Raw genomic sequence first — 14,643 nt, forward strand, 5'->3', positions numbered from 1 at the left:
CACACATCCATATTCCCCAGCATGCAGTTTGCTTCTAGTGCTCGACCATGTCCTTTATTCTTTTTCTCTCCTTCTTCCCGTGACATCAACATTTGCACACTTGCTTAATTTGCATACGTGTTAAGACGCCTGCTGCTGCTAATATTTTCACTAGTCAGCTATTCTATGGTTGCTGCTGATTTTCTCACACGCACCCATATGCATTATGATACCATAAGAGCGCACCGCTTCATTACATATCTTTGAACATAGAGAAATATATATATTTTTTCCTTTAAAAATTACATTAAACCTTCTCAACCACTGATCGCCATGGCAAATACCCTACCTGAGAGATCATTATTTAAATCTCAGCTTTACATTCACAGGCAACATGACTTGAAACAAAAACATTGATTTTATTACTAAAGTTGTTGTAAAGAAAGCGAGCTCTCTCTATTATGCTTGAAAATGATCATATCAGAGAGTATCCTATATCTTTACAAAGCCACAATTCATTCATGCAGGAAGTATTGTTGCCACATTTGGGCTTGTTATAGCGATTAAAGGGGAAATAACTCCAATAAAGAAAGTAAGAGTTATTGCCCTTTATAGATCCTTAGAAAGACTAGGGAGTTCTGATAGGAACTGGGGACAATAATGGTCGATTCGCTTGACACATGAATATCGTTCTGCCACGAATAAATTGTATTTAACTTAAAATGAACTTGTCTAATTATTTGAATTCCATAATTCTGACATTCCCATTTCTCTGGACACAACAAAGATTGACGATGAGGATGAGATTGGATTAAAAATACCAAACCTCAAAAAACAACACACAATAAAAAAAAACACACACACACACACAAAAAAAAAAAAAACGGAATTATTTGCGTCATGGATCCAAAATTATTGGAAAAAATATTGTCAAACTAGCAAAAAGAATTTTAAAAGCTCAAAACAATTTAATTGAGAATTTAACGGCTCAATTTCAAACAATTGATGGACATGCCAAAATCAATTTCTCTGGACACCATAGTAAGCAGAATAACGGATTTTTCATTTAATCTGTATTCAAAGCAGACCTTTACTGCTTGGTATGGGCAATGGAAGGTTACGTTTCAACACGAGTTTGCATCCATGGACGAAGCACGGAAAGTACATTTACTGATTTGTAAGCTGGGCACACTAGAATATGAAAGATGATCAAATTACATTCTTCCGAAAAAAAAAAAAAAAAAAAGATTTTGCAGTTGATTAAACGATAGCACAGTCATCGGACATTTTTGGTGAGTCAGCATCTTTATTTAATATCCGTTACAATGGGTTTTTTTTTTTTTTTTACATAGGCATCATCACATTAACAAGGCCAAGAGGCCACTCAAGGATAAGGGTTAAATTAAAGAAAAATGTTACAGACGATTTTGTCAAATATGTTGGAAATGTTAATCTGCAATGCAAAAACGTTCGGCTATAATCACTGACAGAGGATCAACCCAAACGCCTCATTTTCATCGCAGTCGCAGTGTTACAGTCTCCAGAAGAGGCAGACACTTACGCACATCTACTTTCTATGGTTGAAAAAGACAAAGAAATAACGGTACAAATTCTGACCACAGAATATCAACAAATAATCAATCTAAAACAAGACACAACAATGGTGCAACAAGAAAAAATCCTTCTAGACTGAGGCAATTTTAATTTTTGTTTTTACCCAGAATGCCCCTTTTGGGAAGCTGGATTCTCCTCACATTAAGAACCGACCATATGTCTCGGTTTCAAACAACATCAAATCGGTAGAGAAATCTCCGACTGGAAATAGAAAGAAGCCGCCAACACCCTATTGGTCATTCTTTCTTTTTTTTTTTAAAACGTTTAACCCTTACAAGGCATATCGCCACTTGGACGTAATGGGCTACTATCATTTAGAACCATGCCTAGGAAAGATTAACAAGATGTTGGTTTACATTATATTTAAACTTCTGCATATCAGTATAGCCAGGGAAGCAGATAGCAGGTAGGGAATTCCAAAGTTTATCTGTTTAAGAGTAGAAGCTAGTAGAGGAGAAAGCTTTCTGGCATTTAGGGATCTTAACAGTGAAGGGTGAGATTTTATTGCTAAGCAGGTTTGTCGGGGATATGTACATCGGGGGGGGGGGCACAAGTGCACCAAGTTCATCAGAACACATTTTATTAAAATATTTGTAAAACAGGAACAGAGATGTCACATTGCGATGATGGGACAGGGGGGTGGAGCTTAGTTGATAAAGTGGGACCTATTAGAGTGGAAACTCTATTTTGGACCCTATTCAAGGAGGAAAGACTAGCGGTAGATGCAGCAACCCAGATGTGGCAACAATATTCCATACATGGGTGAATGATGGCCTTGTAGAGGTACAGAATACTCTCAGGTGTGAATAGTTTTCTAACACGATAGAGAAAACTCATCTTCTTTGCAGCAGCCTTCGCAATGTCCTCAATGTATTTGTTTCAGTTCATATTACCCGTGAATGTTAGGCCAAGGAATTTGAAGGAAGAATTCTCAGTGAGGGTGTCACTTGTCATGGATATCGGTGGTTGGAGAGGTGTCTTGTAATTGTTAAAGAAGAGCAGCTTAGTCTTACTAGCATTAAATGTTACCATTCATTTACGGCCTCATTCCACTACGGTCTGAAGGTCATTTTCTAACGATTCTGCCATTGTCTTAGATTTATGTACATCTGTTCTTCCCTCACGCATATTATAGAGCATTGTATCCTCAGCAAATACACCCATCTTGGATACAATATTATCAGAGAGGTCGTTTATGAATATTAGGAATAATGGTGATCCAAGGATCGACCCCAAAGTACTCCGGCATTGTTAATGACAACCTGGATGATCTTATTGTGTAAGAATAATCTAATTATATTTAGTATATGTCCAGTTACTGCTTACAAAGATAGGCAACTATACTTTTAGATTATAACTTTTCTATATTGTACCAACCAGGCAGCAAAACTGGCCAGGCAGATGCGTTATCCAGACTCATATCTTCTCATCAAAAAGTAGTAGAAGACACAGTCATCGCTGCTATATCTATGGAACCTGAAGTTGTCTCTGTGCTTGTTTCCACAGTGAGATCGCTACCTGTCACTTCAGAGATGATCCAAGAGGCTACAGCCGCAGATCCATTATTACAGAAAGTTTGACATTTTCATCTCACAAGTTGGTCAAAAACATGCACTGACCAGCAACTTCAACCATTTTTGCAGAGAAGATCTTTATCCGAAATCAATGGAACACTTCTCTTTGGAGAACATATTGTTGTCTCATTCAAACTCCAGAACAGAGTTTTCATGCAATTCCATTATGGACATCAAGAAATTAATCAAATGAAAGCCTTGGCACGTGGCTATGTGAATTAGCCAAACATGAACAGGCAATTAGAGGAACTTATAAAAAGTTGTGCCAAATGTTAACGGGTTGCGAAGTCTCCTCAGAAAACAACATTGCATGCAGGGCCTACTGGCCTACCCAGAAATGTCTTGGTTGCATGGACTTTGCAGGGCCAATTAATAGATAACATTACTTAATATTGATTGATGCTTACAGTAAGTGGCCAAAAGTATCCAGATGAACCATACTACTGTAAAGAAACTACTAGAAATTTTCATCAGATTGGACATTCCTGAAATCTTAGTTTTTGATAATGGTACTGCAATTACCACAGCAGAATTTTCTGACATCTGCAAAGAAAACAGTATTCAGCATCTCAGATCTCCACCTTTACACCCACAATCAAATGGCCAAGCCGAACGCTTTATCGACACATTTAAGAGAGCACTCTTAAAGTTAAAAGGAGAAGGAACTACTCAAGAGATTATAAAAATATTTCTAAGTAGCTACAGAACTACCCCAAATCCAAATTATCCAAATGGAAAGTCTCCTGCTGATGGACTGATGAACAGAAAAAAAACGTTTATCAATGGATGCTATTCGTCCATCATCAAATAATCTTCACAAGAGAAACAGGACAATGGAAAACCAATTCAATCGCCATCATGGAGCAAGGTCATGTAGGGAAACACGTAACTGCTTGACTAGCACATGTGAATGATTCAAAGGGTCGGTCGTGGAACGAAATGAAAGAGAAAGAAAGGAAAAACTAACATAATGAGACAGTTTTTTTTTATGGTGAATAATCACGTGACTGTGAATGTTTATGCAAATGAGACTGGTCTAAAAAAAGCAGACGTGAAGCGAGCATGAGACGAGTTGAGAGAAGGCGTGTTACTTATGCAGATGTGTGGAAGTCAGCTGAAAAAATCGTTGCGTTTGGAAGTTTTGACAACAGTGTAGAATTATTTATTTATAACATTCCTACCAGGACAACCTGTATTGGCTGGCAAAAGACTACCGCCATGGTAAATAAAAATGGACACAATGTCGCATAGTACATCATTACGGTAATGTAATCTATGATGTAGATGTACAAATCATCTATTTGGCTCAGACATGCCAATCAACTTCATGATTCTTATCTTCCAAAGAGACAATCAAATACACAAGCATTCCATTAAATATTTTATTGAACACATTTGAATTAACTCAAAATGTTCAAGCAACACGCAGTAAACAAAGCAAGTCTGAGAAGAAAGGTCCACCCGAAAGATGCAACGAAGGTGCAAACCAATTCTACAAACAGACCCACATCAAACCTCCTACAAGCACCATATTTCAAAGGGGAGGTGTTATAGCGATTAAAGGGGAAATAATTCTAATAAGGAAAGTAAAAGTTATTGCCCTTTATAGATCCTGAGAAAGACTAGAGGGTTCCGATAGGAACCAGGTACAATATGACCAATTCGCAGGGACAATATGACCAATTCGCTCGAGGTTTCTTCTGGTAGAATGTGACTCTAAAAGATGACAAGTCCTCTTTGACCTCACGAGCCAATGCTGTATACCTGTATGAGGTTTGGGTGAAAGGAATCGATGTTATGCCACCAGTAGCAGGCCCCGAGCATAGTCCTTACCAAATTGGAGACTATGTGTGGGTGAGGGCACCAGAAAGTCGTTGTACTATGAGATTTGGCCAGGATTGGGTAACCGAGATAATTAGTCCACAGTTGGTCTTGGTGGATGGGATGCCTCGACACGTGAAGAACCTGCGCCCCTGATATAGTGTACTCTCGTCAGAAGGGGATTCTGACAGCATAACATTTTCGGAGAGGGGGTTAGAAAGTCTGATACCCAATGACGAAGCAGTCAGAAGATGGTCATGAGTAAAAAAAAGTAAAAGAAGTGCACGCTTCTGATGAAAACTACGGTTCTGAAGCAGCCCCATTATTACGAAGAAGCACCTGACAAAGACAACCACCGCAGGGATGCTGCCTGTGTGATCAGGAGATCAGGGAGGCATGTGACAACGGTCATGGAAACAAACGTCCAAGGGTGGTGTGTGCGTATAGCAAAAAGTCACGGAAACTCAAAACCCGACCGAAAGGAACCCAAAAGATGACATATGCAAATTAAGACGCGGTCGAATTTGAGCATATAAAACGTCCGTATTTCTTTCATTGGCGAGGAGATTGTTTTTTTTTTTTTGTTGAACGTACGGTTAATTCCTGTGTCAGTGGAAAGAAAGAAATACGGATTTTCTACGAACGTCGAAACAGGAAAAGAAAAAAGATTGTCGTTTTTGTGTGTGCCGAGAACAATACAAGCTGAAGAAAAAACCCTTTTTCTTTTTTTTTTTTTTTGCACGAACATTTAACGTTATTCGGCAATTAAAAGGAAAACTTTAATTTCAACACTCCAGTGATGCAGAGAAATAGGAGACTAAAAGTTGGCAGCAAAGCAAACAGTATCAGATAAAAAATTTCCATTATACTTAATTATTTTTTTAATAAATTAAATTTATTATTTATGATTATTATTTAATATTATTATTTATTAATTTATTTATTATTAATTATTTATTAACTTAATTATTTCATAAAAATAAAATATTATTGCCGTTATTTTGACTCTGTTTTTAGTATTATAAAATGTATACTACTTCATGAAATATTTGATTTTTTAAATATTTTTTTTAGAAAAATAAAAATATTTGGTGCTTATGTATTTTTGGTACCGCTCTATTTTAAAATAGTTTTTTCAGGTTAAATTCAAGTTTCACAATACCTTTTATTTTTCATTAAATTGTTAGGTGGAAGCACAGAATAGTTACAAAACACCCTCCCCTCCCTATGTTTTTTTTTTGTTTTGTTTTTTTTACATAGGCATCAACACATTATCAAGGCCAAGAGGCCACTCAAGGATAAGTTTTAAAGAGGGCACAGTAGAAATTTGACAATATAGTAATCATTAGTTATGAAAATTTGGTAAATTTGATAACTTATATGGAACGGCTCATCAAGAACTTATTTACGTTAGACTTGAAGACAACCATATTGTAGTCAGCCAGAAAGCAGGAAAACAGAAGACAATTCCACAGGCGTGCAGTTCTAATAAAAAAGCTTTGTTCATGGAATCTACGTTTAGGTTTAGGCACAGATAAAGAGTGGGGGGAATTATTGATAGTGTTTACAGCTAGACGAGTGTTTCTTGTGAAAGTTTTGCGAGGGGGGACCATAGATTGAAGCTCAGTCGAACACTTTCCATGAAAATAACGATACATCAGAGACAAACTCGCAACATCTCTTCTGTGAGATAGAGGTTGCAAGGAAGAGAAAAGGACATCTCCTACGAGGCTACAAAGTCTATTTTGAACTCTATCAAGGCAGGCCAAATCTTTTCTAGCAGTTCCTGCCCAGATGTGGCAACAGTATTCCATCCTTGGACGTACCTGGCTCTTATATAGATAGAGAATAGCATCAGCAGTGAGATATCTACCGGATCAATAGAAAGATGCCACCATTTTTCCAGCGGCCTTGGCAACAGATTTGATATACATGTTCCATTTAAGATAATAATAAGATAATATAATAATGTTAAGAATGGCTTTCGAAATAATCTATATATTAATACGATAGCATGTTATTTTCTGTGTCACGCTTACATCCGGGTCATTTAACTGTTAAAATAATTTTACCAAGAATTCTTCATAAGTTTTGGTTTCGATTATAACTGATGGCACTCTAGTAATTATTTTCTTTAAATAATTTTATCAAGAATTCTTCATAAGTTTTTTGGTTGGCTGTTTTTGTTTTACGGCATATCATATTTTCAGGTTATTTAATGCCGAATCCAAAGATTTTGAAGAAAAATTTTTTAATAGAATATATTTGTTGTTTTCAAGTCAATTTAACCCATAGTTGGGACCCTAACAGGTACTACCACTCTGGGTCAGAGTGGACCTAGAGGCAATGGCAATTAAAGGGTAGCTCCACACACCCCAAAGCCCGCAAGCTGGAGCCTCACCACTGGATATAGTTTAAGGTCATATCTAGGACCTCTTCATAAGTTTTAGTTTCGATTATAGCTGAAGGAACTCTATATATATTTTTTTTCATAAGTTTTTATTTCGGTTTCGATTCAAGTTAATGCACTCAAGTTATATGAATATATTTTTTTTATTTTTGAAATCGCAACTTTATAATATATAAAAATCGATAGAACATTAATTTTATAATAATATATACGAAATCTGCAAGAATTAAAATATTATATTTAAGCGTACTTTACGACCTGGCTTTGCCGGGTGTTCGTGCTCGCTTATGTAGATAAATACTTTTGTAGTTTTAACAAAAAATATCAGAGCGTCTCCATTTACACTGAAGATCTACAGAATGCCAACATCAATATATTACATATGAATGAATCCCCTGTGGAATTTCCACAGGTTCTGCTAGTAACGTTATTATTTCAGCACGATACCAAAAATACATAAGTACCATTATTTTTTATCTGACACTATTTGCTGCCGACTTTAAGTCGCCCCTTCTTCTGCATCAGTTACCAATTTAATAAGCGGTACTACCTAAAAAAAAAAAAAAAAAAAAAAATATAGCACGGCGGACCTGAACAATCTTGCCCCTCTCTATATTTTTTATTTTTGCCTTTTTCAGCGGAGTATTATCGAATGGGCAATGGATTATCAATAGTTAATAGCTATAGGCATCGTTCAGTTTCTAATGCAACGTTCTAGTTAATCGATCACCCATTTTAGAACCACTCGACGTTTTTTTTTTTTTTAACTAAATTTAGCGAATTTAGCCTTTTTTTTTTTTTGAAGTCGTTTAACTTTTTTCTGAATTTCGCTTTTAAAAATAATCTTTAAAAAAAAGCGAAATTTGGCCTAAAAACGTCGAGTTGTTCTAAAATGGATGATCAATTTAGTAGAAATATTTATTGATTTTTCGTTTCATTTTTTTTTTTATGATAATCTGGTAGACTAGTGCCCATTTGATAATAATCCGCTAAAAATGAAAAAAAAAAAAAAAAAAGATGAAAGTAAAAGAAATAGAGAGGTGAAGGTTCTTCAGGTCTGCCAATAGCAGGTTTCAGAAATGAACAAGCACGAATTTTTGGTTCTTTTCTAGAATAGTGACGCTTTAAAAAAAAAAAACAGCCTTTCTTTTAAGAAGAAAAAATGAATAAATAAATAAACAGTAAACTTTGGGGTACTTGTGCATTGTGCAGTGGTGCTGGTGCATCTAGGTTACCACCTCAATGAGGTGGTTATTTAGAAAGCCATTCTTAACATGGGAGGGTGTTTTTTTGGTATTATTATACAAACACCGTGACAGACAGCGTTAGGGTTAGGGTTAGGGTTTAGGGTTAATTCGCTGTCACGGTGTTTGTATAAATTTACCGTTTTTTTTGTTTTTTCTTTTAACCATTCTGTACTTTCACCAAACAATTTAATTAAATAAATAAAAACAATATTGTAAAAATTGAATTTAATTTGAAAATACGACCCCCCCCCTCAATAAAAAAAAAGTAGCGCGGTAACAGTAACAGATGCACAAGCACTAACGTTAGTCTATAAACTTTAATTCTAACCAGAAATTTATTTTGAAACAACAGCTTAAAGGCTTTAACATCACTTTCGAATGTATCATAGTGACCGCTATGACCTTTTTTATGGCTGTAATGTGTTTACTTCGTGACCCTCCAACATTCGAAACATATTTCGATTAGCAAATATAAAGTACATTACTAGCTATTATTAAAATTATGCACCATTGCACCAATTATACCCTTAGATTTAAGATAAAAAATCATTTCTCTGCAGAGTCCCTATCCTAAAAAAGAGCAACATCTGTAAATAAACAAGAAAACACATTTAAAAAAAAAAAAAAAAAAAGAGTAAATCATCACGTGTTTAGTGAACAAAAACTGGGGGATCAATCTATAATTTGTTAGTTAGTACTAATCAAACCCCCACTTTATGGCCACTTTGCGATGCAGTCTAAATTCATAAAATAGGAGAGAAATAATAAGATGATGTATAAAACGATTTTAAATTTAATAAATGGATGCGATCAAATTTGAAATAGGAAAAAAAAAAATAATAATTACAAAATAAATCTCGATTTTTTTTTTTTCAATGTTTTGAATCTTTCTTACCTGTTTGCGAAACATGGTTATTCAAGTAACGCGGAAATCTCGCGAGATTATCGAAAACGAGGAGGAGTTGCCATGGGCAACCAGGTTAAACATGATGTCGTATATAGGAACTTATAAAATAGTAAAAAAAAAAAATATGAATTATTTTTATTTTATTTATTTTTATTTTGTTATTGTTAATGAATAGTGCGTGTTTCTTTTTCATGCTTGTTTTTATTAAATGGTCAGTACTGATGTGGTATCCGCATCTTACGGTAATTTACGGTAAACTGCCAGAAAAAAGCCGGCGCGATTAGGAATCACCTGCCAGCAGACGATATTTTCATCGACAGAAATAAAAATCACTTATCTAAATACTATTCTTGAAAAAAGATTGTTTTCGATCATAGTTGTTTCGTGAAAAAGAAATTTTTTTCATCATTACATGAATGTGTGTGTGTGTGTGTGTGTGTGTGTGTGTGTGTGTGTGTGAGGCATGGAGAGTAGAAAACGCATTGTGGATGCGTTATCGGCAGCTCCTGTTACTCTCGCTTCTTCTTATTTGTCCCTCAGTCCTCATTTTTTAATGAGTGATGTTTCTGACAAAGGGAGAAGAAAAAGCTGTTTTCTAGGTTGGCAGTATTTTGTGCGAACAGTTGGCTGAGATGGCGGAAATTTTCTGTTTCTATGTCTATCATTGTAGCCATGTCACTAGTAAGGGTGCTGGAGGTAAACGTTTTGTCTGGGCTGACGTTATCCGCCTGATAGTCAGGGACCCGAACCTTGGATTAACCACTAAGGAGGCTGTCCTATCAGCAGGTGCAAAGTACTGGGGCTGCAGTATTGCCATTTGGTGAATGGATTCTGGACCATGCAGTAGCTTCTGGTGGGGCTTCTCGATGCCATACTAGTGGGTAATTGTTACGGCTTTACCTTATCATTAGCTACAAATAAAAAAAAAAAAAAATTCTTCGTTTCTTTTTCTCTTAATTTCCCCTCTCTGTCCTGCTACGACCTAGTCCACAAATTTTAAAATTTCATCATGACAAGTTTCAAGAAAAAATACACGATTAAACCCGGTTCTCCAACTTCCAACGTAGACCCCTACTACTATGTCTCCTTCTCCAACATCAGGGGTCTACGTTCTAACCTTCCAGAGGTTGAAACCCAATTACAGAAGACTAAACCAGACCTTTTATTTTTAAGTGAAACTGGCATTGGACAGGCTATTTCCCTAGAAGAGTTCGCAATTAAAGGATACTCTAACTTAACCTCTAAATCTGACCCCCAAGATCGCCATGGGCATGGAATATGTGCCTATATTAAAGATAGCTTTCCATGTGGTAGGGACATCTCCTGGGAAGATCCTAACTTACCCTATATGTGCTTCCGGGTTGCTTTAGCTCACACTACGGCATTTTTATTTACTCTCTATCGCCCCCACAACAGCGGAGTTACTATATTTAAAAGCATATCTGAGAAAATTGACCAAGTCCTATCTGCTTATCCTTCAGCTAACATTCACGTATGTGGAGACTTCAATGTTCACAACGTCGAATGGTTGACCCACTCAAACAAGACCGATGATGAGGGGAGGTTCTGTCATGATTTCTCCATTGCCTATGACCTCACTCAGATTGTTCAGGAACCCACCTGTGTGCCCGACAATGACGGCCAGTATGCGAGCCTACTAGACCTTTTTCTCACAACTTGCCCTGAACTATGTTCAGTTTCTGTTCTGTCGCCTCTTGGATCTTCCGACCACTCTGTTATATCAATTAAGATAAAAATGAAATGTAATAAGTCCTCAGACGTACCTCTCCATCGTACAGTATATCGATACACTAAGGCTGGCTGGGATAGCTTCCGTACATTTATAACTGATCTACCTCTGCATTCCATATTTAAAAAGGATGTGTCCTCTATAGTATTAGACCTGACGGAATGGTTAATTGTAGGTATTGATCGTTTCATACCCTCGAAAAAGTTTCAGCAAAAACCTAACAGCCAGCCATGGTTCTCTCCAGAATGTGCTGCTGCCATTCCGCACAGAAATCACTTTTTCCACTGTTTCCAACGTAATAGATGTATGGAAACTAAAGCCGCTTTCAGGACTGCCAGCAACCATTGTAAGAAAGTAATAAAGAGCGCAAGATGGTTGTATGCTCAATCTGTTAAGTCCAAAGTAGCTGAGCAGCGGCTTGGTTCCCACCAGTTTTGGCAAATAGCAAACAGAATTCTGAACAGAAGTGTGCACTCCATTCCAACTATCATCAATGGACCTGAGGTAATCTCGTCAGCATCAGACAAAGCCAAACTCTTTGTCAAGAACTTTGCAGCTAATTCTACCCTTTGCGATCAAGGCCGCCAACCCCCAATATTTCCTCCTGTATCTGAAAACACACTATGTGATATACGTATATCTGTACGTGATGTTGCCAAGCTAATCAAAAGCCTTGATTCCAGTAAAGCAACTGGCCCGGACGGTATTCCAATTATTGTACTCAAAAAACTTCAACCTGAACTAGCGCCCATACTTACAAAACTATTTAAACATTGTCTTAAGGAGAATAGTTTCCCATCTCCCTGGAAAATTTGATCTGTATGCCCTGTGTTTAAGAATTCAGGTGATCGCTCATCCCCCTCTCAGTACAGGCCAATAAGTCTCCTGTGCGTCATGAGTAAGTTGCTGGAATCTGTGTTAAATACAGAAGTAATCAACCATCTCAACAAAAATAACCTTCTTAGTGACACTCAGTATGGTTTCCGTTCTGCTAGATCTACAGCAGATGTGCTTACAGTTATATCTCATAGGATTAGCAAATCTCTCGACGGAGGCAACCTTTCTAGGGCAATTGCTCTTGACATATCTAAGGCCTTTGATAGGGTATGGCATAAAGGTTTACTTCATAAGATCTCTAGCTATGGTATAGCTGGAAATGTCTTCTCAATTATTAAATCATTTCTTTCTGATAGGTTCATAAGAGTAGTAGTTGAGGGGCAAAAATCAGAAGCCCACAGTATTAATGCTGGTGTCCCTCAGGGGTCCATCCTGGGCCCAACTCTTTTCCTGATCTACATTAATGATCTTCCAAATCACATCCTTACATCATTTGTAGACATTTATGCTGACGACACTACCATTTATGGTACCACATCTAAGACAGTAAACGACCAAGTTCTCTCCAATTCTCTCTCCTCTGATCTTGAGCATGTAGTACAATGGGGAAAGGAGTGGCTGGTTACTTTTAATGCATCTAAAACCAAGCTTCTCTCTTTACATCATCAACATTCTGATCCACATCTGGCATCAATTGAAATGAATGGTTCTCGTCTTCAGGAGGCCTCAAGTTTTGACAAGCTTCTGGGCTTGACCATTACTCCTGATCTTAAATGGAACACGTACATCAAATCTGTTGCCAAGGCCGCTGGAAAAATGGTGGGATCTTTCTATCGATCCAGTAGATATCTCACTGCTGATGCAATTTTCTATCTATATAAGAGCCAGGTACGTCCAAGGATGGAATACTGTTGCCACATCTGGGCAGGAGCTACTAGAAAGGACTTGTCCTGCCTTGATAGAGTTCAAAATAGACTTCGTAGCCTCGTAGGAGATATCCTTTTCTCTTCCTTGCAACCTCTATCTCACAGAAGAGATGTTGCGAGTTTGTCTCTGATGTATCGTTATTTTCATGGAAAGTGTTCGACTGAGCTTCAATCTATGGTCCCCCCTCGCAAAACTTTCACAAGAAACACTTGTCTAGCTGTAAACACTATCAATAATTCCCCCCACTCTTTATCTGTGCCTAAACCTAAACGTAGATTCCATGAACAAAGCTTTTTTATTAGAACTGCACGCCTGTGGAATTGTCTTCCGTTTTCCTGCTTTCTGGCTGACTACAATATGGTTGTCTTCAAGTCTAACGTAAATAAGTTCTTGATGAGCCGTTCCATATAAGTTATCAAATTTAACAAATTTTCATTACTAATGATTATTATATTGTCAAATTTCTACTGTACACTCTTTAACCCTTATCCTTGAGTGGCCTCTTGGCCTTGATAATGAGTTGATACCTATGAAAAAAAAAAAAAAAAAGAAAAAGTCCAATGTGAACAAGTTCTAATTGAATCGTTCCCCTAAGTAATCCAAGTTACAAAATTCCCACTGTTTACTATGCTAAAATCACAATGATTAATGTATACCTATTAACCCTTATCCTCGAGTGGCCTCTGGGCCTTGATAAGTGGTGACACCCTTGTAAAAAAAAAAAAAAAAAAAAGGCCAATTCTCAATGTATATTGTTTTCGATCATAGTTGTTTCGTGAAAAAGAAATTGTTTTCATCATTACATGAATGTGTGTGTGTGTGTGTGTGTGTGTGTGTGTGAGGCCAATTCTCAATCTATATATTTAAGAAATTTTTGATTTACAGACTTAAAATTTGGTATATAGAGTATTCATCCACGTGGAAAAATGTTTAACCAGTTTTTATCCGGAAAAGATCTGCTAAAGGGTCAAAATTGAAAAATTGGTGCGTAAGGGAAGGGGTGATAGCATTTTTATTAGTTTGCTGTTTCACGAATGCGCATGCGTGAATCGCTCGGATGACACATTTCTTATGTTAAGAATAAGTAGGTTTGAAAACACCTTTTAAAGTCGTGTATAGCAAATCAATGTGCCTTGCCAACCGATTGGTCAGTATGGCTAAATCACTTTGGCATCGGGTATTGATCCGCTTATAATAAATAGTTTGTAAACTGCTACAGTTTTTTTTTCTTTTTTCTTTTTTTTTTTTTTAATCTTTTTTGCATGACGTGGCTTGTAGGTTCAAATTATAAATTTCTGAATGTTTTTTTTTTTTTTTCATAAACTGGAAAGAAGTTTATATAAAATAATTTTATAAAAGACATAGTAGGTTCTCTAAAGCGCAATGTAGAATAATATATTTTAGACTAAGTTACTGCATGGAGGCATGTGAAGCTTCCTCCCGGATTTCGAGGACAATAAAAATATAGGAGTGTTAAATATTAACGAATCAATGAAAACAAATTGATCATCATTTAATCCCATTGTATAATGTATTCATGGCCAAAAATTTATATCTCTCTGTTGCAGATAGTGACG

The 14,643-nt window shown here is 36.6% G+C and overlaps 1 protein-coding gene across 1 annotated transcript in view; it reads right to left on the reverse strand.

Annotated features, from left to right (window-relative positions):
• Nucleotides 1-9,625, reverse strand: part of LOC145267072 (complex III assembly factor LYRM7-like) — a 38,911-nt gene extending 29,286 nt beyond the window's left edge. The window contains exon 1 of the mRNA XM_080123032.1: nt 9,541-9,625. Within this exon, the coding sequence (XP_079979158.1) occupies nt 9,541-9,555 (15 nt within the window). The 5' untranslated portion in view covers nt 9,556-9,625. The remainder of the gene's footprint in view (nt 1-9,540) is intronic.
• Nucleotides 9,626-14,643: the final 5,018 nt, after the last annotated feature.

The sequence above is a fragment of the Euprymna scolopes genome, chromosome 42 (assembly GCF_053919585.1).
Source record: "Euprymna scolopes isolate OS-2025 chromosome 42, ASM5391958v1, whole genome shotgun sequence".
NCBI classification, from domain to species: domain Eukaryota; kingdom Metazoa; phylum Mollusca; class Cephalopoda; order Sepiida; family Sepiolidae; genus Euprymna; species Euprymna scolopes.